Genomic DNA, 23,545 nt, shown 5'->3' on the forward strand with positions numbered 1-23,545 from the left:
TAGTTGCTCCGCGGCATGTGGGTTCTTCCCAGACCAGGGCTTGAACCCATGTCCCCTGCATTGGCAGGCGGATTCTTAACCACTGCGCCACCAGGGAAGCCCCCTCAGTATATCGTAAATGTGTTTATTTTACTTCTCTCTATCTCCGTGGCCACCATTGTAGACTAAGCTTCTATCTTCAGTTGTTGGCGCTATTGTAGTAGCCTGACTGGTTTCCCAGCTTGTTCTCTTTTCCTTTTACCAGAATAATATTTTAAACACTGATTTGATTACATCACCCTACTTCTGAACTTTAGTTGTTTTAATTGATTTTCACGGTTCTTGGGATAAAATCAAAATCTTTAACGTGGTCCTTAAAGTTGTTCATGATCTGGCTCTGCCTGTCTCTCTAGCCTCATCTCTTCATCCCGTGTGGTCCAGCTGTACTGGATTTTATTCCTTCTTAGAAGTACCATGTTCCTTTCAGCCTTGGTTCCTTTGTTCATGCTCTAACCCCCACCCCTCACTCTTGCCTTGCTTGTTCTTTGTACCTTCTTTGATTCATTGAACAAATATTAAGTTTCTGCAATCTGCTAGCTGCTATTGTAGGTGCTGGGGATAAAGTAGAGAATAAAACAAGGAAAAAAATTCCTCATGGAACTTTTATTCTAGTAGTTTATTCATTGCAGATCTTTAATATTCTATTCAAATCTTTAAGTAGAGCATTTCCTCATTTTTTGAGTCACTTCTCATTAATATAATCAAATAACTTGATTGCTTAATGTCTCTACTCTTCTAGGATTTGAGCTTCATGAGGGTAAGGACTAGACCATAGGAAGTGCTCATTAAATATTTGTGGAATGAAGGAATGGTGTGCTATTCATATAGAGTGATAAAGTGGAATATAAGTTACTATGCTACATTGGTTGTATGATGGTGTTAGTGTACATGATCAAAATGATGAATTTGAAATAACTGTACATACTGAAGTCAACAGGCAAACGAATGGAAACACTGTATTCGAAAGTCATAACTGGAAAAAATACACACATATATATAGGTATCTTGTATGTGTACATTATGCTAACTTCTTTTTTTTTAATAGATTTATTTATTTGTTTATTTTTGGCTGCGTTGGGTCTTTGTTGCTGTGCCTGGGCTTTCTCTAGTTGCAGCGAGCAGGGGCTACTCTTCATTGCGGTGCGCGGGCTTCTCATTGCGGTGGCTTCTCTTGTTGTGGAGCACAGGCTGTAGGCATGTGGGCTTCAGTAGTTTTGGCACACGGGCTCAGTAGTTGTTGCTCGTGGGCTCTAGAGTGCAGGCTCTGTAGTCGTGGTGCACGGGCTTAGTTGCTCCATGGCATGTAGGATCTTCCCGGACCAGGGCTCGCACCTGTGTCCCCTGCATTAGCAGGAGGTTTCTTAACCACTGCACCACCAGGGAAGTCCCTATACTAACTTTTGAAGTAACATTCAGCACTGTGCCTTATTTGGAACTCAAGAATTGCTGGTCTTTTTGTGATATAGTTTGATGTCTTAGAGAGTAGGGGCTTAGTAGAAAAGGCACATTTATTAATTTCAAAACATTGCTTAAATTAATGTTATTTTGTTTTCTAAATTCATTAGCTACCTAAATTTGCTTTCACTTTAAAAGCTAAAACCCTAACTTAAATTATGAAATCCTTTTGTAGGGCATTATTTGAATATGTAAATATGTATCAAATTGTGTAACTCATATCAGATTGTATGGCTCATCTGGCTGAGTATAACACTTGGCTCATGTTAGTAATTGTGATGTTTAACCTATTTGTCTAATCTCTTCTAGGCTGCGAAACGAGGGATTCTTTCATCTGGTCGTGGTAGAGGAATTCATTCAAGAGGTCGAGGGGCAGCTCACGGCCGAGGCAGGGGTCGAGGTCGAGGTCGAGGTGTGCCTGGTCATGCTGTGGTGGATCACCGTCCCAGGGCATTGGAGATTTCTGCATTTACAGAGAGTGATAGAGAAGATCTTCTTCCTCATTTTGCGGTACTTTCTTACTGTCCAACAAAACAAATACTGATAATCATTGTTGGGGATAATGGATATTAAAGGGGAAAGTATGAAAATGAAATGAATAATTTAAACCCATTAATCTCACCAAAGGTTTTGATTAATCTATAATAATCCTTTGTTAATTACTTAAAAAACAAGCTCCAGGGGTTTTTTGTTTAATCATTGTCTGGAAGAAATGTTACTATTCTTACACTTAGTAGGCCTTCAGATTATGAAAGGAATGATTTAGACCTTATTGTTTCAGAGAGGGAAGTCCTATAGTTTAGTTTCATTTGATATTTACTTTTAGGAAAAATTTAGCATATTACATGGGCCATCCAGATTTTTAAAAATTAAGATCGAATTTTATTTGTTAATACTGTATTCTTGACCTAGCTAACCTAGAAATGACACAAGACAAAATTTTGGAATACGATCTTGACGTTGCCTTAGTTGGTGCCAGGGTATAATTAAAGGGAGTCAGTCTAATGGCAATGGACTTCCTTCTGTGAGGAAGGAGAATAAGATTCTAGTCCCTGCTAATCCATTATTTTACTTGGATTTCCTGGGATCTGTTGGGTTCATGTGCAGAATGGAGATTATATCTGCCTAAAGCCCTTTTCAACTTAAATGTTATGATTTTTAGTGGTATCCCAAAGGTTAGTTACTAAGCATCGGTCTTGCCTGCAGCATTAGAGTAATTGCTCTGGAGATATAAAGTAAATGACCAGTTCTTTACCCTCAAGGATTTTACATACAATGGTTTAACACAAACCAGTTAAAGTAAACTACAAATAATTTATAATCAAGTTAAATTTATTAAAAACTGTAAATAGTTCAGTAACTTAGAGAAGTATTTTTCACACAGGCATATGATGGTGAAAGAACAGTAGAGGAAAGTTTCAAGAGGTAGTAAAGCTGGAGCTTGGGTCTTGAGGGATAGGTAAGCTTATAGATAGGTACACAAGTAATTTAACGTTTTGAATATTCAGATTTAAATGTTTGACAGTTATATTCCAGACTGTTAACTGCAGTTACAAATGTGAAACTATACTTTTTCAGGACATAGAGAGGTATTGAAAGAAATGGTGTATGTTTAAGAAATAACTGAAATGATTAATATTTAAGGATGGTGAGTCTGGAAAGTCTTATGCTTTATGGCTTCAAAGGGAGAAAATAAGGAATCAGCTTTCTAGCTTGGAAATACTGTAGCTCGATTCTTCCCTACTACACGCCCTGTTTCTGCACCTTCCCAAGGGGAAGAAGATCCAGATAACTTAGGTGTATTACATATAGTTATACAGCTAATCAGGAAATTATCAAAGGATATGCTAAAATAATCCAGACAAACAAGGTGAGTTTAGGAATGTGTTTTGATGAGACTAAAATGGTTTTGGTTTTAGAAACATTCAGAGCCTCTAAATGTATATTCTTGGATGTATTTGGAGATTCGAACTCTTCTCAAAGTTAGTAGTGGTGATGCACATTTAAAAAATTGTCAGTCTTTAAATAAGATAGCTTCTCTATCTCAACCTGTGATTTGAACATATGACAGGTATCAGAAAAAAAATCTACATTACTAAAGGACCATTGACGGTTACAAATTGTGATTAACAAAATGCTTTCTTTAATTTATCCATTGGAACCGGTAGCAGTAATAAACATTACAGCTCAAACTTACAGAGCACTTATTTTGTGGCAGGTATTTTTCTGAATGCTTTATATAACTCACCATATTATGAGTTATTTTGACAACTCTATGAGGTAGGTACCTTTATTATGCTTATTTTAGAGATCGGGAAAATGAAGCATGAAGAGATTAAGTAACTTGTTCAAGTTTACACAGCTAGTACTAACAGAGCTGGGATCTGATTCTGCAGTCGTTTTCTTTACTATGCCCTACAGAATTTTTCTGTGTGGAGTGTGTATATTTAATGAGATTGTGGTTATAATTTTATTTGGGGGTAAGAAAGAAGGAGGTATTAGTAATGATATATAAAGGACTAAAGTTTTATGTGATAAAGGTGCTATTTTCTGCTGTTTGCAGAAAAATCTTCCTACACAGGGAAAAATAAAATCTAGCACACCCAAAACCAGCATAATTTAATATGTTTAGCTTTTAAATGTCCTAAAAGAGTGTGGTCTAGAGGAGGGTAAAGTAAGAGTAAAAGCAGAGTCAGTTCAAGTTTTGAATCGAAAACTTTTGAATGGAAAACTGGACTCTCATCCTGGTAGTTAACTAAGTTACTTTGGAAAAATTACTTAAATTCTCTGAACCTCCCCCCCCCCATCTTTAAATTGGGAGTGATAAAAGAAAACTCACAGAATATTCTGAGGATTAAATATTCTGCTTTAGAAAGAACTTAACATACTCTGGAATTGGAATAATGAGTATAGAAGGAATGGCAATAAGGAAGCTCAATCTTTCACCATTGTTTCCCTATTTAAAGAATAGTTCAATCAAGTGTAAGTTACCCTGGTTCTAGGAAGTATAGAATTGTAAATAATATTGGAAAATAGGAACACCCTTTATCATACAATATTACGTACTAAAATGAATTATTCATAATTTCTTTCTGCTAATCACCCTGAATTGTTATGCATTCTGGGTTATATTTATTGGTATTTTAATATTTTAAAAACCATTAGGATTTTGGATGTTTCAAAATATTTATTTGGAGGAAATACTTTTTTTTAATTTAAAGCAATATGGTGAAATTGAAGATTGTCAGATTGATGACTCTTCACTTCATGCAGTAATTACATTCAAGACGCGAGCAGAAGCTGAAGCAGTAAGTATTATAAATATTCTAATTTATTGAAATTCAGATTTAAATGTTTTATAAATATTGCCTCTAAGTTTTAATATAAATGAATTTTTTTTGACTTACTAAAGAACTACACTGTGACAGTAGATAGACCATAGGAAGTGGAATTCATGGCTACAAAGAATGTCCTAAAGCAGTTAGGCAGTTTTATATATAACATGAATATTTAGAATATATAATTCATCACCAAGTTGAATGTCAAGTTGTACTCTCTTGAGACATTAGGAATTCTTCTATTCTCTTTCATAGGAGATAGGGCCACTCCACTTTCCATTATCCCTTTCTCAGCTGGCCCAGAACAAGTCTGCTTTGGCAGAATGAGTGGTGAAGGGTAAGGTACAAGCGGAGCTAGAATCCTGATGGCTGCTCTTCTTAACCATCCCTCATCTGCTGCTCCCTAGTCCCAGTTGGCTGAACCCTACAGTGTCCGTAGCTCAGCATACCCGCAACTAGGCCTCTACAACTTTTTGCCCAAGACAGGAATATATAGCGCTAGCTTCTAGGGTCCTTTTAGTATAGTTGTCTTAAAATGTGTATCTTGAATTATCTTTCTAAAAAATGACCAGAAGTATATGCAGCCTTGTCTTTCTTCTGGGTTTAAAAGATTTAAAAAAGGAAAATGAGTGCGAGGTGTAACAGGTTCATCGGAACATTTTTAGCCCTGTGTATTCTTTGTTCAAGATTGCAGAGAAATAGATGTACCATTTTGACCTTGGAAAAATGCATTAAACGTTCCAAACAGTTAACCTCATGTGAATGGAAGAGTAGGATGGTTTTCAGAAGTTTTAAGATGATTGTGGTCTAACTAAGTTTTGAAAATCTTCTAAATTGATTTATTCTCTTTGTAGTGAATACTCCCTGCCGGTACATTGCTGGGAACTTACCTGGTAGGAGTTGCTCTTGGCGCATTGCAGCCTATAAAAAAGACTGTTGGTCTGATTAAGTCTCAAGAAAAGTGTTTAACTGGGCCCTAGAATAACATAGTTTCAGGGTTAGGCGGGTGGGTAGTGGATAGTTTTATAGAATAGGAATTCCTCATCCTAGAGTTTTATTAAGTTTTAAGAAATCTTCTATTTAAAGGGCTTTTGTGAAAATAAAAGGTAATCTATAATTGATGAGAGTTTAAAACTTTCTTATAAGCTTATATGTATACATGTTATATTGAAAAAGTAGATTTTTGATCAAGTTTTCTCTGAGAGGTATTGTTGAATATAAGTTAAGAATGAGCCTCCTTTAAATGACAGCTTCAGTGACAGTTTTCAGTGTAATGTTGGATAGGTAGCTTGAGTACCATCTTTTTATGTTCTATTTATTTTCTAGGAAGTAGTCTTATTATAAAACAATGGTAATTGTTATGTTCAAATGGTTACAGTATTACAAGTTTGTGAATTTAGTAACTACTTTAAAAATATATATTACTACTTGTCCCTGTTTACTTATGTGGCTGAGGGGAAAAAAAAAAAACCCTCCTGCCTCTTAAATAATTTTTGGATGTTTTGCTTTTGATAAGTAGATAAGTAGGACCTGTTGACGTATATCTTCTTGGGTTTTGCTTTTTCTATCTCAGATGTAAATTTTAATATATATTTTTATACTATGTATATATCTTCCATATGAATAGCAGTCATTTCAAAGGCCAGGGGTTAATGTATAAAGAAAGATTTTAACAGTGAATTATATGAAGGTTGAATAAGTGGCAGAATAACTTAGCTTAAGTTAGATCTGATGAGAGTTAGCTTTTCAGGGTAAATACCATTTTAGTTGGATTTACTTAACAAACTAAAAGGAACAACTACCATTGCTAGGATAAACATTTGGAATTAGGTTATAGAAGTTGTTAAACATAAACATTTCCTTAAGCCAAAAAAATTTCTTAAAATTTTGTAACATTCTATTTTAGAAGAGGATAGAAAATTAAGTTGAAGCTAATCTTATACAAGCAGAATATAGGCTAAAATAGTGTTTTTCAAACTTCTGGATTTTAGGGAACAGTGAGGTTTAGGAATTTAAAAACTAGTGTGTTTGACATTAGGTTGCCAGTGTTTAATTTTGTCAAGGAAGAATGCTTAAAAAGTACAAAAAAAATTGTACCATCACCATCATTATATAAAATAAAGAAAAATTTAATACCAAATGTAGGTGGATATAAACTCAAGGTAAAGGATAGTCCTTCCCAAGAAAAGAAAATTGTAAACCTTTACTAATGTTTATTTCCAAATATTTCATTGTTCATAATTTCTGAATCATTGTATTAGATGACTGAATGTATGTCTATTTCCTTAAGTCAATAGATACATAATACTTCAAAGGAAAGTACAGGAATAAGATAATCAAGACATTCAAATATGACTGAAAAGTAAGAAATTTTCCTCAGAAAAGAGATTGAAGTATTTTAAGGAGTAATAATATAAACAGAACCATTTTAGCTTTAGGTTAAGATGATTAAGGTTTGATTCTGGTTAGTTAGAAGATGGATCCTGCTGCTTTATTTTCTGTTTTCCAATTTGTCTTTCACCACCCCTAATGTACTAAAGGTGCATAAGTACCCACACAGGACAGAAAAAAGTAACCTCTTCCCATGACTGGTTAGAATGTTAGTTTTCCTACTCTGACTTGTTCCTATACTTTTGTAAGAAACCAGGATCCAGTTTTAGAATAGGAATAGTTAAGTTCCTATTTTATAAGAATCAGTCGCAAAGATGAAACTCTACAGTCACAGACTCAAAGAGGGTATATAGCTTTTTATATCAAAAAGAAAGAGAATCTTGTTCTACTGTTGCGTTTTTGACACCCATGCCTCAATTCCCAGTAGTTGTGTGGATTCACTGATTCAAAACTTGTATACTTAGAACAGTGCCTGGAACATAGTAAATCCTCTTAATGTTAGCTATTTTTAATATTTGTGTGTGTGTGTGTTTAAGAATGAGAATTGATTGGTAAATCAGTGAAACTGAATACAAACAAGATAGAGTGATTTCAAAACTCTCATTCTTTAGACCTGAAGATAGAAGCACAAAATTGGATTCATAGAGGATAGTGCAACATGAAGAGTAGACGTTATGGGGCTGACTGAGTAAATAGTAAATTTACAGCAAGAAGTAAATGTATAAGTGGATTCAGTCAAGAGAAATCAAATCATGTATCTCACAGTCTTTGTGTGTGTGTTCTTGCTGATTTACTTAATGGTTACTAAGTATTGCTATGTGATGGGCACTGTGCTATGAGAATTAGTAAATCTAAGTCTGAAGCTTGTGAGACAGTGGCCATGTAGTCTTTCCCTATAAGTTCTAAAGATCAGATTTTACATGTTTTTGTGGTCCTTTAATGTAACTCCTGCCTAAACCTTGTATACTGTGGTTATTACAAACATTAATAAACTTGGTTTTAACCTTCTTTTATAGATAGTTTTATCGTTATGGTTACTAAAAAAAAGTTAGATACACTAGGCTTGCAGCTTTAGCTCTTCTGGCCTTAGGTCAGATTTCCCCACAGTGTTTTTAACAGAACACTGGTTCTATAGGAGCTCCTCTAGCAAAGGATTCTCTTGTCAGTAAATTTATGAAGAGCTGCATTTTGTATATTCAATTTAGAATTATAATCTCAATGACTTGAAAAGGCAAAAGGCAAACACACCTGTTTAATTTTGCTTAATCCAGCCTTTTCCAAATGTTAATTGTTTCCAGAATCATTTTCCATGTAAGATATGGAACCTACCTCATAACTACTTTTCATACTTTTTTTTTCTTCCTTCATTTGTCAGGTCTTCAAAGCCTTTTTTAAAATTTTTTCTTCTGTCACTGTGTATGCCTGCTTTCCTTGCGTCCTAATATGGTACAAACTTTGAATGACTGTGCAAGACTAAATAGGCAAATGTCTAGAGCAAGCCTATGAATAAAATGCTTCAGCTTTTAAACAGACTTCTTATTTACACTTCAAAGCATAGAAATGAGAGAAAATTGTAAAATGAACCTCTACACACTCATCATCAAGCTTCAGCAATTATCCACTTATGGCCAATCTTATTTTGTCTGTATTCCACCCACTAACAACCCTCTGCCTCCTTATTTTGGAGCCATTCCCAGTCATCATATCATTTCAGCTGTAAACCTTTCAGTGTTTATACTGAACCTGTTCTCTCAATATTAGAGCCTTAAAAAAATAAAACAATACTATTATCGCACCTAAAAATGATTAATATTTCTTAAGTATTACCAAATAGCAGCATTTACATTTCTCTGGTTTTCTTATAAATATTTTACTTACTTCCTTTAAGGATCCAGAATAAGATTCATATTTTGATTTAACTTGATTGGTATTGTGGAATTATAAATTCATAGATTTAAACATTTCATGGGTATTGATCCATTGTTCTCAGTTATTGATGTCCCATCTTTGGCTAGTGGCTAGTATATAGGTTTGTTTCTGAGTTCTTTTGACAGGACTCTAGTGGGTTATGATACTTTCTCTGCTTTCTGGTATGAAAAGGTGTTCTAGGTTCGTCTTATAAATTTTCTCTTCCAGACCAGGAACTGGCCATTTCTCTAAGGAGCTCTGGTTCTTTTTACTGGGAAAGGTATTTAAAGACCACAATCTGAGTACTAGGGGTGCTCATTACTACTGAGTTTGTTACTATAACTAATCTTTTTCAGTGGTAAGAGCTGGGAGTGGGGAAAAAATGCATAGGTTCATATAGACACGTGCACATATACATACACATCCTACTGATATTTCCCATTTAATTCTGTACTATATGGTTTTTAAACACACACGTATACAGGTATACCTTGTTTTATTGTGCTTTGCTTTACTGCAATTTGCAGATATTGTTTGTTTGTTTTAACAAATTGAAGGTTTGTGGCAGTCCTGCATTATGCAAGTCTGTCAGCGCCATTTTTCCAATAGCATTTTCTCACTGTATGTATCACATTTGGTAATTTTTGCAATATTCCAAACTTTCTTCTTCTTATTATATTTGTTCTGGTGATCTGTGGTTATTTGGGGGCACCACAAACCATGCCCATATAAGACAGCAAATTTAATCAATCAATGTGTGTTCTGACTGCTCCCACTGACCAGTCATTCCCCATCTCTCTCCCTCTCCTCAGGCCTCCCTATTCCCTGAGATAAAACAACATTGAAATGAGGCCAGTTGATAACCCTGCAGTGGCCTCTAAGCGTTCAAGCGAAAGGAAGAGTCACACATCTCTCACTTTAAATCAAAAGCTAGAAATGATTAAGCTTAGTGAGGAAGGCATGTCAAAAGCCAAGATAGGATGAAAGCTAGGCCTCTTGCACCAGTTATTCAAGTTGTGAATGCAAAGGAAAAGTTCTTGAAGGAAGTTGAAAGTGCTACTCCAGTGAACACATGAATGATAAGAAAATGAAATAGCCTTATTGCTGATATGGAGAAAGTTTTAGTGGTCTGGATAGAATATCAAACCAACCACAACATCCCCTTAAGCCAAAGTCTAATCCAGAGCAAAGCCTTAACTGTCTTCAATTTTGTGAAGGCTGAGAGAGATGAGGAAGCTTCAGAGGAAAAGTTTGAAGCTAGCAGAGGTTGGTTCATGAGTTTTAAGGAAAGAAGCTGTCATTGTAATATAAAAACGGAAGTGCCAATATAGAAGCTGCAGTGCGTTATCCAGAAGATCTTGCTAAGATACTGAAGGTGGCTACTGTAAACAACAGATTTTCAATGTAGATGAAACAGCCTTATAGTGGAAGAAGGTGCCATCTAGGACATGCATAACTAGAGGGGAGAAGTCAGTGCCTGGCTTCAAAGCTTCAAAGGTCAGGCTGCCTCTCTTGTTAGGAGCTAATGTAGCTGATGACTTGAAGTTGAAACCAGAGCTCATTTAGCATTCTAAAAATCCTAGGACCCTTAGATTTATGCTAAATCTACTCTGCCTATGCTCTGTAAATGGAACAACAGAGCCTGGATGATAGCATCCAGTAAATAATTTTAAAATTAAAACTTGAGAGAGTTGTAGATTCACCTTATAAATTTGAAGTGTGTGCTAAATATAGAGATTTACAAAATTAGGTCATAAGGAATTTTTTTTTAATATATAAGTAAATAAATTTATGTATGTATGTATGTATGGCTGCGTTGGGTCTTCGTTACTGCACGCGGGCTTTCTCTAGTTGTGGCGAGCAGGGGCTACTCTTTGTTGTGGTGCACAGACTTCTCATTATGGTGGCTTCTCTTGTTGCGGAGCACGGCTCTAGGCACGCAGGCTGCAGTAGTTGTGATTTGTGGGCTCTAGAGCACAGGCTCAGTAGTTGTGATGCATGGGCTTCATTGCTCCGCGGCATGTCGGTTGTTCCCGGACCAGGGCTCGAACCCGTGTCCCCTGCATTGTCAGGCGGATTCTTAACCACTGCACCACCAGGGAAGTCCCCATAAGAAATTTTTGAAGAACTTACTACAAAAAAACATCACTTACATTTTTTGCCTTTTTTAGCTGGATGAAAACATGAGTTTTATGAGTAGACATTTTGCATGAGACAATTGGAATTCCTTAAAGGAATATATTTTTATGTAATAGTTATAGCTTCAAAAAAATTACAATTTGTTTCTGGCCTTAAATATTATATATAAGTACTTAAAATTTTTTAGTTATATGACATGATAGGGTCATGGACTAAAAACTCCTGAGCTGCATTTTAATAGGCATGAAATATTTTAAATTTATCATAAATTTATATGTGCAGGTTTAAAATTTATACCTGGGGACTTTAATATCACGCAACTCATAGTCAAATGTCATTGAACATGTAATTGTTTCTACATTTCACATTATGCTGTACTTTGAGATTGTGCTATAAATCTTTTGTGACTATGAGTTATTTTGGTATGTTGCTAACATTGATTTATGTTAGTTCACATTACTTTAATTTGAAAGCATTCTTTCTAAACCAGCCATTTAATGTAACAAGTACTTAGACTTGACTGTTTACTCAGTTTTACCATATGCAGGTCTGAAAGCTTTGTAGGGAAGTGCTTTAGTTTTCAATAGAAAAAGTTCAGGGTTTTTGTTTGTTTTTTTCTTCTTCATTTTGCATTTTAACATATACAAAATATTTATAATTTGTAATAGTGATACATCAGACATTGTATGGTATTTTGTGATTATTTGATGTAATTTAAAAATACACATGCAAAATTATTCTTATATTTGTTAAAGGTTTCTAGTTTCTAGTTATTATATGAGCCATTTGTGAATTAACAAGAATTAAGATCTACAGCCAGAATCTTGAAGTGCTTTGAGATTGTTGCCTTGAGTAGCAGTTATCCTTTTACTATAGACATGGAGACATAGTTCTTCTAGTCAGATATTGGCCAGTAGTGAAATAGCTCTACTCGATTATGAGAAATTGTTCCTGTTTTCTTTTTATAAAGGAATTTACAAACACTAGGCTGGTTTTAGAAGTAAATAACAATATAAAGTACATTATAAATTGCAATAATAAATAGTAAATAAAGAAGTAAACCACAAAGCAAAAATAGACAACTGTCTTTCACTTGTGTTTAGCTAATTTAATCTAAATATTAGGTACTATAACATTTCATTTTTTTCCTTACAAATTATTAATGTTCTATATTCCAATGTTCTTAATTGTTTTAGGCTGCAGTTCATGGAGCTCGTTTCAAAGGGCAGGATCTAAAACTGGCTTGGAATAAACCAATAACTAATATTTCAGCTGTTGAAACAGAAGAAGTTGAACCTGATGAAGAGGAAGTATGTTTTTTTTCCACTTGTTTTTACCCTTAAATGTTTACATTTTTATATAAAATGTGATTTTATGGCTGTGATTTTAACATAAAACTTTTATTCCTGAGCCATCTCCAGGCAGGGGATATCAGATAAATGCAGACAACTTTAAATTTTATGTATTAATGAGAACTGTGGATTGTTAATCCTAAAAGAATATATGAAAATCATATATATACTCAGTTTTCATTTACTCTTAGAAAACATTAATTATTCATTAGATTTTTATCCACAGGAAATCTTGTGATATTTTAAGTTTTAGAGTATATATTCTATTCAGTTGCTTTATTAACATTTCAGGTTTCATTTTAATTCTTATCATTTTAGTTCATTAGAATGAATGCCTGCTATATGGTAGATACTGTGATAGGCACAAAAATGAATAAGACACGGTCCCTGTTATCAAGGAGCTTATAATATGGAAAAGGGGGTGGTGACAGACACATAAGAAACTAATTATAATAAAAGGCAGACTGATATGGTAAATAAAGATTTGAACAATATGCTGTGGGAACCCAGAGGAAGGAGTGATTGTTTCTTTCCAGAAGAATCTTGAAGGAGGTGGTGACAGTGGAGCTGAACTCTGAGTGATCAAAAAGCTTTTCATAACCAAGAGCTGGGACTGGGAGTATAGTTGAGAGAGGCATTTTAAATGGCAGAGGTATAGGTGTGGAAGAGTACATTTTTTCTTGGGTAACAGCAGGTAGTCTGATGGCTGAGAGGTGGGAGCATGAAGAACAGTGAAGTGGAGAGCCCTTTGAAACCAAAAACCTAAAGATAAGCAACTCTGTTTTGTTTAATCATGAAGTAAGCTGTAGGAAAAAGTTGAGGAGGTTAAGGAATGAAAGGTAAGGTGGGGAAACTAAATGGGTCCATGTTTTACCTTGGTTAGATTTTCATAATGGCACTTCATTTGTTTGAAGAGCATTCAAGGCTGTTATACATATCCATAGTCAAATGCAAGAATAAAATGTGTATTTTGAAACTCATATACATGATTTGTCATTTTATATTTTAGATTATACCTTTGTCCTTCCATGAGTTTGAATTGAATGGGGAGAAAAGCAGGAGAGCTCCTGGTATTAGGTATTTTGAAAAGTTTGAAAAGTAGTCTGAGAAGCTTTTATGAAGGGAATGGGGAAAAGAAAAGAATGCTATAAAAGAAAATGTTTGTTACATACAGCAGAAAAATATAAATATTGATAAACTTTATTCAAACTGTTGGTTGATTTAGTGTCAGAGAAGACTTATTGATGTTTTCTTTAAAAAAAAAGTGTGGAGCAATGTTTTGTAGGTATAGAAGATGGCATAATTTGATAAAGAGAGGCAGGAAAAACGGCATGTACAAAGGCTTACTTTGATATTTTTTTAGTGTCTATTTGGTGCAAGCGATAGAATAGATAGTATTGAGAAACCATTGAGTGAAGATTGCTTTTCTTTGTTTCTTGAATGTTCTAGCTATAGAAATACCGTTTGTATTCGACTCTGTTGAGAGTAATCAGTGTTTAAAAGTGTCACCTTTTTTCTTTTCTTTTTTTTTTTTTTTTTTTTGGGTAAATTCCTAAATGCATTTTAACCTAAAGTTTCAGGAAGAGTCTTTGGTGGATGACTCATTACTTCAAGATGATGATGAAGAAGAAGAGGACAATGAATCTCGCTCTTGGAGAAGATGATTTGACTGATCATTGATCTGCATATGATAGAACTCTACCTGTGTTTCATTAGTATTATCTAATGTACTTTTACATATTTGTAAAAATAATTTTTGGTAAAATGTGATGAAGATGAATTTCACAAATAGACAAAAGAGAAGAAAACTACCTTCTGAATCCTGTATTTTGAAAGATTGATGTTTGCGTTTTATTTCAGTAAACAATTGGTAAAGACATCACACTAGACATATGCAATGTTTTTATTACATACTTCTACTGAACATTACAAAATTCTTTGGGTTCTTTGTAATTTAATGAATAGGTCTGAAGACTTAATGACCAATACTTGTTATAACTTAGAGGATTTTGTTTTACTCCAAATAAGGAATGAATTTGCATTTAAAATCTTAATGAATGTTTTCAAAAATGAGTAGGTAACATAGTACTCTAACTAAAGTCTCCAAGTTATGTATTCATAATATTACATAGTAGTATGCTTAGGCTTTACTATGTATTAGCCTTTTGTTGGACTTGTGTATGTATTTTACCATATGGGTTTTAATGATAACGGTGTATGACTGCTTTGCATTTGAGTCCTTATGCATTCAGATGTTAAAAATAAAGTGGAATGGTCTCTTGAAAAGAAAAGAAAAGAAAAAAGCAATGACAAAAAAAAAAGACAATGTTCCTTGATTTAAAAAAAGAAAAAAAAAAAAGAAAAGAAAAAAAAAAGTTAAATAGACCATTCCAGATGGTGATCTACCCTTCCCCCCAATTATCACAAAAGGAGCTATAATCACTAACTTATTCTTAATAATAATAATGGTTACTAGTACCTTTACAATAATGTTCAATCCATTGTTTAAAATTTATACCACTTCAGTTTGGTTTGATCCTATAAACTTTCAACAGATGTCTTAAATTAAAAGCAGGCTGATTAGTTTGGAACCAGACTTCAAGTAGAGCTAACATTTGGTGAATAAGAAAACATCACATTACATTTTGGATGTATGAAAGAAAACTTGACCATTTGAAGATGTATGAATAAAGAAATGTACTGTAGATACTACTTTAGGAAAACACTGTTTGGTAAGTGTTCCAGTCTGATATTTTAAGTGTGCATTTCCTATACTTGTATAAAAAAATCTTTGACATTTGCAACAATATTGTGATTTTTAAGTGGCTTTCTCTGACAAGTGAACATGATCATTGAAAGTTGATACAGCAGTTTCCAGGAAATAAATGCATTCTTTGTAGAATGGAGGGTGGGAGATTACATATTTATCTTTTACAGTTTATCCTTTTGGTTGCAAGTGTTCTACCCCTCCTGAGAATATAGTGATTATATTAAAAGTCACATAAAAAAAAAATTACTTTCTTCCCATACTGGGGTCCTCACAATCACAGACTGTAATTTCACCACCATAGTCTTTTGCCAATGGAGTAGCTAGTGGATGCTGTTCCTCTTTTTCTTTTCTTCCCACACTTAGGGTTAAAGTTGTATATATATTCTTGATGGTAATAGTATTTCATAGGAATGTTATGGCTTGCAGTTGATGCACATGTTTATATTTAAAATTTCACTATCAGATTTCTTTTGTCAAAATAGTGACTTTACTTGAAACTTCTTTACTCTACTTAGAGCTGTGATATATTTTGATGTAGTCTCTTGTATGTTGACTATGTGCTATTCTGATTCATTAGGTAAGTTTGTTTTCTTTTCTTTTTAGTAGTCGTGAAAGATGCCAAATTGGCAGAGGCTCACGTTTCTTCTCTTTACACCAAACAGGTATTATAAAGAAAGAAAATCTTGCAAAGGCCAATTAAATCTCCATGCTGATTTTTGGCTTTATAATATGATTAGTAAATTTTAGCATGATGTTTTGCAATTATTGTAAAATTCCCTTATAATGTAACTGAAATCACATACTATTTATTTAAACCCATAAATAGCTAATCACTTTCCCTAATCTTAAATTCTGTAGTAACCTAAAATTAAAATGTTTTACACCATGTTGCTTTGAATGAATCAGAAGACAAGTATGTTTTGATAGGGTCCTGCAGTATGGGGATTAAATATTAGCAACATTCATTAGGTCCATAATTATATTTTTATTATCATTAATATGATTTTAATTATAAATATTACGTAGTATGAAATTGCCATTGGATTTTTTCAAATTAATGAGTATGTTTATAAATACTAGTACTCTACATGTACTTTCATGTGTTCTCATTTAAAACTTAAGATATCCCTTTGAAGTAGTTGTTAATTCCCATATTACAGGTAAGGAAACTTAGGCTAATAGAGATGGAATGACTTGCCCAAAGTGACAGCTAGTAAGTAGAAGGACTAAATTTGAATGCAGGCATTCTGATTTCAGTGCCAACTTTTTTTTAAACCTCTACATTGCTACCTCCTTCCTAATTATTGATTGGTCATGAGATTGTGTTCACAATAAATGTGGTAGTTGTTACACAAAATTAGTAGACTTCTTGGTCATTAGCCAGTTCATACCTTAACCATCCCTTTTAACACAGCACTTTGTTCATATCTCTGTTACAGTACTTATGTTGTAATATAATTTATCTGGTTTATATGTCTGTCTTCCCCACTAGATTACAAGCTCCTCTAGGAAGGGGACCATGTCTTATTCATCTTTTTATCTCTAGTGATTATCATAAAGCCTGGCTTATAGTGGGCATTCAGTTGTTTGTTGGATGAATTAATGGATGAATGCATATTTAAATCTCCAACAATGGAGTGACAATTACCTCCCTTGCTAATTCTTATCAATTTTCTAAAAATATCTCTTGAAGGTCTTCTCAGTCATTGGGACCGTCTTAGTAAACAATTGATACTGTTAAGTATTGCACCAGTGGGGGTTACAGATACTGATGGAGGAATATACACGTAGTCTTAGTGGAATTTCTATAACAATTAGTAGGCTATTAAAATTTTGGAGTATTAAATGTTGTCCCTTCAGGAGTAAAATCACCTTTTGGTTTCTATCAGTGTGTAAGAATAGAGATGTCAAGAGCCACTAATCTAGTCCATCCCGTTAATTTTTTATATCCGAAGATGAGCTAGTGTAGAGTACTGGACAAGGGTTAAGAGATTTAGCTTTTGGTCCCTAGCTCTGTAACTTGACTCTCTGGCCTTAGACAAGTCTCTTAACTTATTCAGAGTTGTTTTGTTGTCTGTAAAATGAAAGGGGTTGGACTAGATGATCTCTAAGGTCTGTTTCACGTCTTTAGTTTCCCTGGTGATATACTAGTGTTTGATCTAAAACAATTTAACATATCTATGCCAATTCTCCCTACCTGTTGTTGCTGTTGCTGTTTCTATCATCTTATCAGTGGAAACAACTTAGATTTGGTTATGATAATTCATACAGTGTGTACTTGGTACAGTTTTGTATATAGTGTTCCCAAATGTTTGCCTTTGCTACCCAAATTCCTTTTAACCTAGGAAGTGTAGATTAACTTCTGTACTCACACTTTTTCTTCTTGCTTGTAACTTTTCCTTTCACTTCCAAACTTAAAGTTGAAAACTCTTTCTTATTACAGTATGCTACCTGAAACTTGATACACGCTTTTAAATTTGGCAGTTCTAACAAGTTCTTTGCTGTAGTATAGATCTGGGCTGAGGTGGGAGTGAAAAAGGGATTGAGATGTAGGTAGCTACTTTTTCCAGGAAAAAATTGAAGGAAATTATATATCATTGGTTTAAAAGATTGATTAGGATTACCTCAAGGGATGGTTGAGTTGTCATTTTACATATTTCACTCAATATTTTATGTCTCTACATAAGCAGTGTTGCTTTAACTGTTATTGGATAATTGTAACATTTAAAAATTAATTATAGTATTTAACCAGTACTCAAGCATTTAATGAAACCATGTTGCATGAATGGGAGAGTATTCCATAGCTCTTGTTTTATTTTGTAATATGATCAAATGTATCAAACAGTAGTTTACTATAAAGATAAGACTTCACTGTTTTAGCTGATTACCTGTAGAAAGTATGGCTGAGCTTAATTGAAGGAAATTTCTTGTTACTAGAACTGTTTTATGGGGACTGTATTTTCAGTCTTACTTGGAACACTAATCACTGGCTCTAAGGGTTACAAAAAGAAGGCAAACAGTTGCTTGTTTGGTATGTTGAAACATCAATGGCTATTGTAGAGTATTATACAAACTTTATCAGTCTATATTTTCTTTCTTTTTTCCCCTTACCTATAGTGTGAACTAATTATAGAAAATCAGTTTTAGTCCTTCCAGAATTTATGTAAATATTTGTAAGATTTTCTTTTTTCTTCCCTTACAAGAAGTATTTTAGCCTTTAAAACAAAAATGTCCTGCATAAAGTTCTGGCTTATTAGGTTAGTTCACCTTTTGGTCTTTCGCAGGGCTTTTCTCATTCTTCCGAAACCCTATAATTAAAGCAGAAGTTTAATCTAGGAATAAATCGTCAGCATACACTATTTGTAAGGCAGAAAGAAAATGTCCTTTTCCCAGATCTCAGGAACTACCTTGTTCTTGTTAACTTCTTGAACTGGCTAGTTGCTCTGAGGTATGTATATAGCATATAGGCTTTTAGAGAAGAGTAGATTTTTCTCTCTGATCATTGTATACCTATCAGATGACAGCAGATTATCTTCCAAAATAGCTATCTAAAAGACCTAAGAAAGGAAGAAACCTTCGTGAACATGACTGACATGCTCAGTAATTTCTAATGAAAACTTGTTCAAAGAAAAATTTCATACTTGTTCAGTAGAAAAATTCCTAATTTGGTTAATAACTTTTTGCAGTTTATCAGTATTATGTACTCAGTATAATTAAAAGCATTTTTATTTTACTTTTTTGTATCAATTTATTATATTTGCTTCTTCCTCATCCCTCCCTCCCTGTCACTTTGCTTCATCCATCCTCTCATCTTCCCAATGATCCAAGTTAGTCTTCCTTTGTATACGAACCACTGTCTCATTTTGATATGTTCCTTTTTATTTACTTTTGTTGTTCATCATTATGCTTAGTATAGTATTTTATGTCATATAGTGTGATTGAAGAATGAAATGGTTATCACATGGAGTTTAAGGAAATGAAGTCCTTGGGAAACTTAAGACAATTGTTCTTGCTTTTATTTTATATCAATATTTTGGAATTTGTTCGTGATTTCTTAAAATTACTACTTTGCCAACCCACACTGATAAAAGTTTACTATGTGGTCAGTTATGACATTTCCTAATCAAAAGTTTTAGATCGTAACCATGTTGCAGAGCTGTGATCTTTGCAGCTTAATGTTTCAGTGAAGCATGATGCAGAGAGGTTTTGTTAAATCATTTTAACCCAAGGCTGATCTTTGCAAAATTTGTCTGCAGCTTTCATTTTGATTCCTTTCTCAGATTTTATTTAATGTTTTAAAAAATTGGAGGTCAATGTATGGTATGATTCAGTTTTTAGATTTATTTACTGTTTTCACAGTTTTTTTAATAATCTTCTCTTTTTCCAGCAGAGAGAGATCATCATTGCCTGAATTTAGCTTTGTGACTACAACAGCAAGACCTGTTCCTGTCTGGAGACGACTGTTATAATAATATGATACTATCGTTTTATGTTTGCCCTTTATCATTTTGAATAGATGTTTACATGTACCATAATTAGCATTTTATCTTTACAGTTCTTTTAGGGTACATCTGAGTCCAGAAGTAAATCTGACTGTGTGCTTTGTCTGACCTTATTCTTAAATGTTTTCTCCCCTTTATAGCCATTTATTTTTAAACAGTCTAAGAAGGATAAAAAAGAAAATCCCCTTGGTTTTCCTAACATGAGATAAGTTTTCAATCTCAGCCAAATTGAAATTGTGTCTAGGAAGTCTATAAAGCCATGATACTATGTTCATTAGCATGAACAATTTAGAATGATGAAAATGATTAAAAAGTTAAACCTTGGTTTGGCTTTAATTTTCCTGGGTTTTTAGGATACATTTCTGGAGTTAGGATAGTCACTTAAAATAATTTTGAACAATTAGTAAAATACTTTTTTCACATGGTGATAACTTGCCTGTTTCTTCTGAATATGCTTATTGAAGTCGCTGCCAAGGCCACTTACCCAAATAATTTTTTTTTTCCAAATAATTAAAAAAAAAATTCTTAACTCTTCAAAATAAACAAGGAGAATAATTTTCTTTCTTTTCAAGTAGTATAAAATGATCTGTGGATTATAAATATTGAGAAATATCTAGTAAATGTCTGATTTACACAGTTTTTCCTTATTTTCCTCAGTTGCAACCAAGACAATTTTAAAAGCAAGGGGAAATAGTGTTGTGTGTGTCTAGCATTGTTAAAACTAGTTTTCCTGCCTTAAAAGGTGTATGTCCGTATTATTTATTTATAAGCAATATGGCTTGGAATTATTTATAAAGAGTGTGATTAAATTTTATTCTAAATATTCACCCAAAATACCCTCTTTATAATGGGCACCATAAAGTTTTCAGAAAATTAATTTCTTAGTATTCTTTCATAGATTCTCATTAGCATTTGAGAAGTCAGAAGTTACACTTGATAGCAACTCTTATTAGAAAAGTCCAAATTATACTTGATTCTTTTCTCCCTTGTTTTTTTTTTTTTTTAGTTCCATTCAGCCATGCTCATATTTTCACCTTTTTGTACAAAGTTAACTATTCTGCAAGCACTTTTTCTTGAGTATGCATTATATTTGTCTTCATGAAAAAAAGAATGAACCCGTCAGACATAATGGAAGTTATCTGTTTTGATCCATGTTAGTTGGAGACAGCATGGTTAATGTAGGCTCGGTTTAAAGGAAGGTCTTCTTAACATAATTATGACCTTACAGCCTACAGGGCATTTTAAAAATTGGACTTCTCTTTTAGTTCACATTTGTGAACAAACATATAGCTGCTGGGAGTTCACAAATATTTTCCCAGATTAGTTCAGTAGTTTTTTCTTTTTAAGGAAAGATTCTCTGCCTGTGTAATAGAATAGTTCTAACCTACTGGGCTAAAAACCCAAAGAACATTCTCTGAAGAGACCATACTTGCTGTTAACAGTTTTGGTTGGTTAATAGATGTGGATCATATCCCACCACTCTCAATTTTATTTTCTCATCTTCCTCCCCTGCTGCCCCTTGCTTTTAAATTAAAAACAAAATAAATTGAACATGCCATTGGGAATGAGAAGTCGAGATGATTTAATTCTCATTGAGATCATTGTACTTTTTGAAAATTGCTGTGAGATCTGGTAGGTCAGGTACATATTTGAGTTCCCATATGTTTATTTATTAAAAATAGGGATTTTCATTATTTCATTTTCCTGAAGAGGATTCTTATGGAGCTATGTGTAGATAACTGTACAGAATCACTTGTGTAATTGAGTGAAGCAGTTTACCTCTGCATGATTGCATTATGGAAGCCTTTTATATATCTTTATATTTTTCAATATACTTAGATTTTACACTATTAGCTGCCCTAGTCATGCTATATTTGTTTTTTTTTAATAGAGTTTATAAATATTTGTGCTCAAAATACAGATCAATTGAATATTTTTGGTCTTGTTTACAAGATAAATAATACTTTAAAGTGATGCAGCCCCTCAAGTGTCTTAGGAAAAAGTCATTGGTGCTACAAAACCTTTCAATATCATTTTTCAACCTGTTATCTAGACTTTGCTAGGCTTAAATCTATGATTGCTTATAACTTAATCTAATCTAGCAGCATAATTATAAAAGTGGTCTGTGGTGAGTCGGGTAAAGAGCCCAGCCAATTAGAAACATCCCATAATTTAAAGATAAGATGGAGAATGACATTATACTAATTTGTGTCCAGCTTCCCCAAAAGAAAACAGTTTCTTCAGTTTTTCATTAGCTCTTTTGATAAAAGGAGTGGTATTAATATGACTAGAATTTAAAAAATGATACATTCAGCATGGCTCAGTTTTCCCACATTTCAAATGGAAAACTTTTCTAGTCCTAAAATATGGTGTAATCCTGTTCTGCTTTAAATTCCCATCTGTCTTTTACTCAACAGGAGGCAGGGTAATTCTTAAATATTTATAGAACATTTGATGAGTTCTAAAGAGATGTATTATTTACATTGTACAAGTTTTGTGTTAATGTGCAGATTGTTTTCTACATCTGCAAGACTTCATTCCAGCACCTTAGTGAATGTTCTTAAGATACAATTTTTAAGTATCAGCAAAGCATTCATAGATGTTTACTTTTGATTCTCAGAATCCTGAACCTGTTTTGAGTATGATGTTACTTCGCAACATGTCTGGCACAAGATTTCCTTTAATAGTGGTTTAGTTTAACTCAATTTCTGTGGATTGTTGAACCGAAAAACACCAAAGGAGTTCTTTCTTGTCTGGAGACTGGATTCTTCCAGTTTTTAATACCTGTGCCCATAAGTATCCCATTTCACGAATGTGTGTTGGCATGGGGGGAAAATTCCCTGCTCTTTGAGTGGAGCGAAAGTAATTGGTTAAGCTGTAGCAGCTTTTTTTGTTTATTTTTTAAAGTGATAATAAAACTTGAACTGAAAATGGTAAAACTTGAACTAGAAAACTACTCTTGTATGCTTAGAATGTTTATAGTATTACGTGTTTATGTGAGGTTGTCAACATTTTCATTATTTATAGTTGAATTATGTTGTTTTGTTTGTTAAATATCCATAATGTTTATTATTTTTATATTTTGAAAAATTTTAAAATAAAATAGTCTTACTAAAAGCAGTTGTTAACTTTTTAAAATTGTCTTGCATTTTGCATCAATTATAGTAATATAGAATAGAAAGGAAAACTTGCAGCCCTCGGGCACTGCACAAGTAGAAACATAAAGTGCTTATACTGTCAACTTCCAAGGCCAATGAAAGTTTTTGGAACTTCCCTCCATAATTTTCAGTTTTCATCTGAACATTTCTTCTCCTGATCTAATTTGATATACTTTTCCAGCATTCAGCATGTTCATTTCATATTTATTTTTATTGAATGATAAATATTGCAGTATTTGTTTTTTGTGTTTGTTTTTCATTGCAGATATCCCTTCCATCATCTATAACGTGGGTTAAATAAGTTTGGTAATAACCTGTCTTCCACTGCTTCTACAAGAAAATACATTATCTCAGTATATAAGTTTTGATAAAAATCTAGTTAAAGAGATCTGGTTATGAAATAGTAGAAGTCTCTGGCTTAAAATAGAGGACTTTGGTTAATAAATAATGATACTTGATAAAATTATTAAAAAGAATTATATATATATAGATA

The 23,545-nt window shown here is 33.4% G+C and overlaps 1 protein-coding gene across 22 annotated transcripts in view; it reads left to right on the top strand.

Moving 5' to 3' along the window:
- Positions 1 to 22,997, top strand: part of RBM26 (RNA binding motif protein 26) — an 84,843-nt gene extending 61,846 nt beyond the window's left edge. For 4 of the 22 annotated variants that reach the window (XM_057533041.1, XM_057533060.1, XM_057533052.1 and 1 more), the window contains 6 exons: positions 1,804 to 2,004; positions 4,716 to 4,802; positions 12,467 to 12,580; positions 14,197 to 15,354; positions 15,996 to 16,054; positions 19,780 to 22,994. In XM_057533041.1, coding sequence (XP_057389024.1) covers positions 1,804 to 2,004; positions 4,716 to 4,802; positions 12,467 to 12,580; positions 14,197 to 14,286 — 492 coding nt within the window. In that variant the 3' untranslated portion in view covers positions 14,287 to 15,354; positions 15,996 to 16,054; positions 19,780 to 22,994. The other 18 variants (XM_057533058.1, XM_057533047.1, XM_057533061.1 and 15 more) reach the window with 12 other exon arrangements.
- Positions 22,998 to 23,545: the final 548 nt, after the last annotated feature.

Source organism: Balaenoptera acutorostrata, chromosome 18 (assembly GCF_949987535.1).
Source record: "Balaenoptera acutorostrata chromosome 18, mBalAcu1.1, whole genome shotgun sequence".
Taxonomy (NCBI): Eukaryota; Metazoa; Chordata; class Mammalia; order Artiodactyla; family Balaenopteridae; genus Balaenoptera; species Balaenoptera acutorostrata.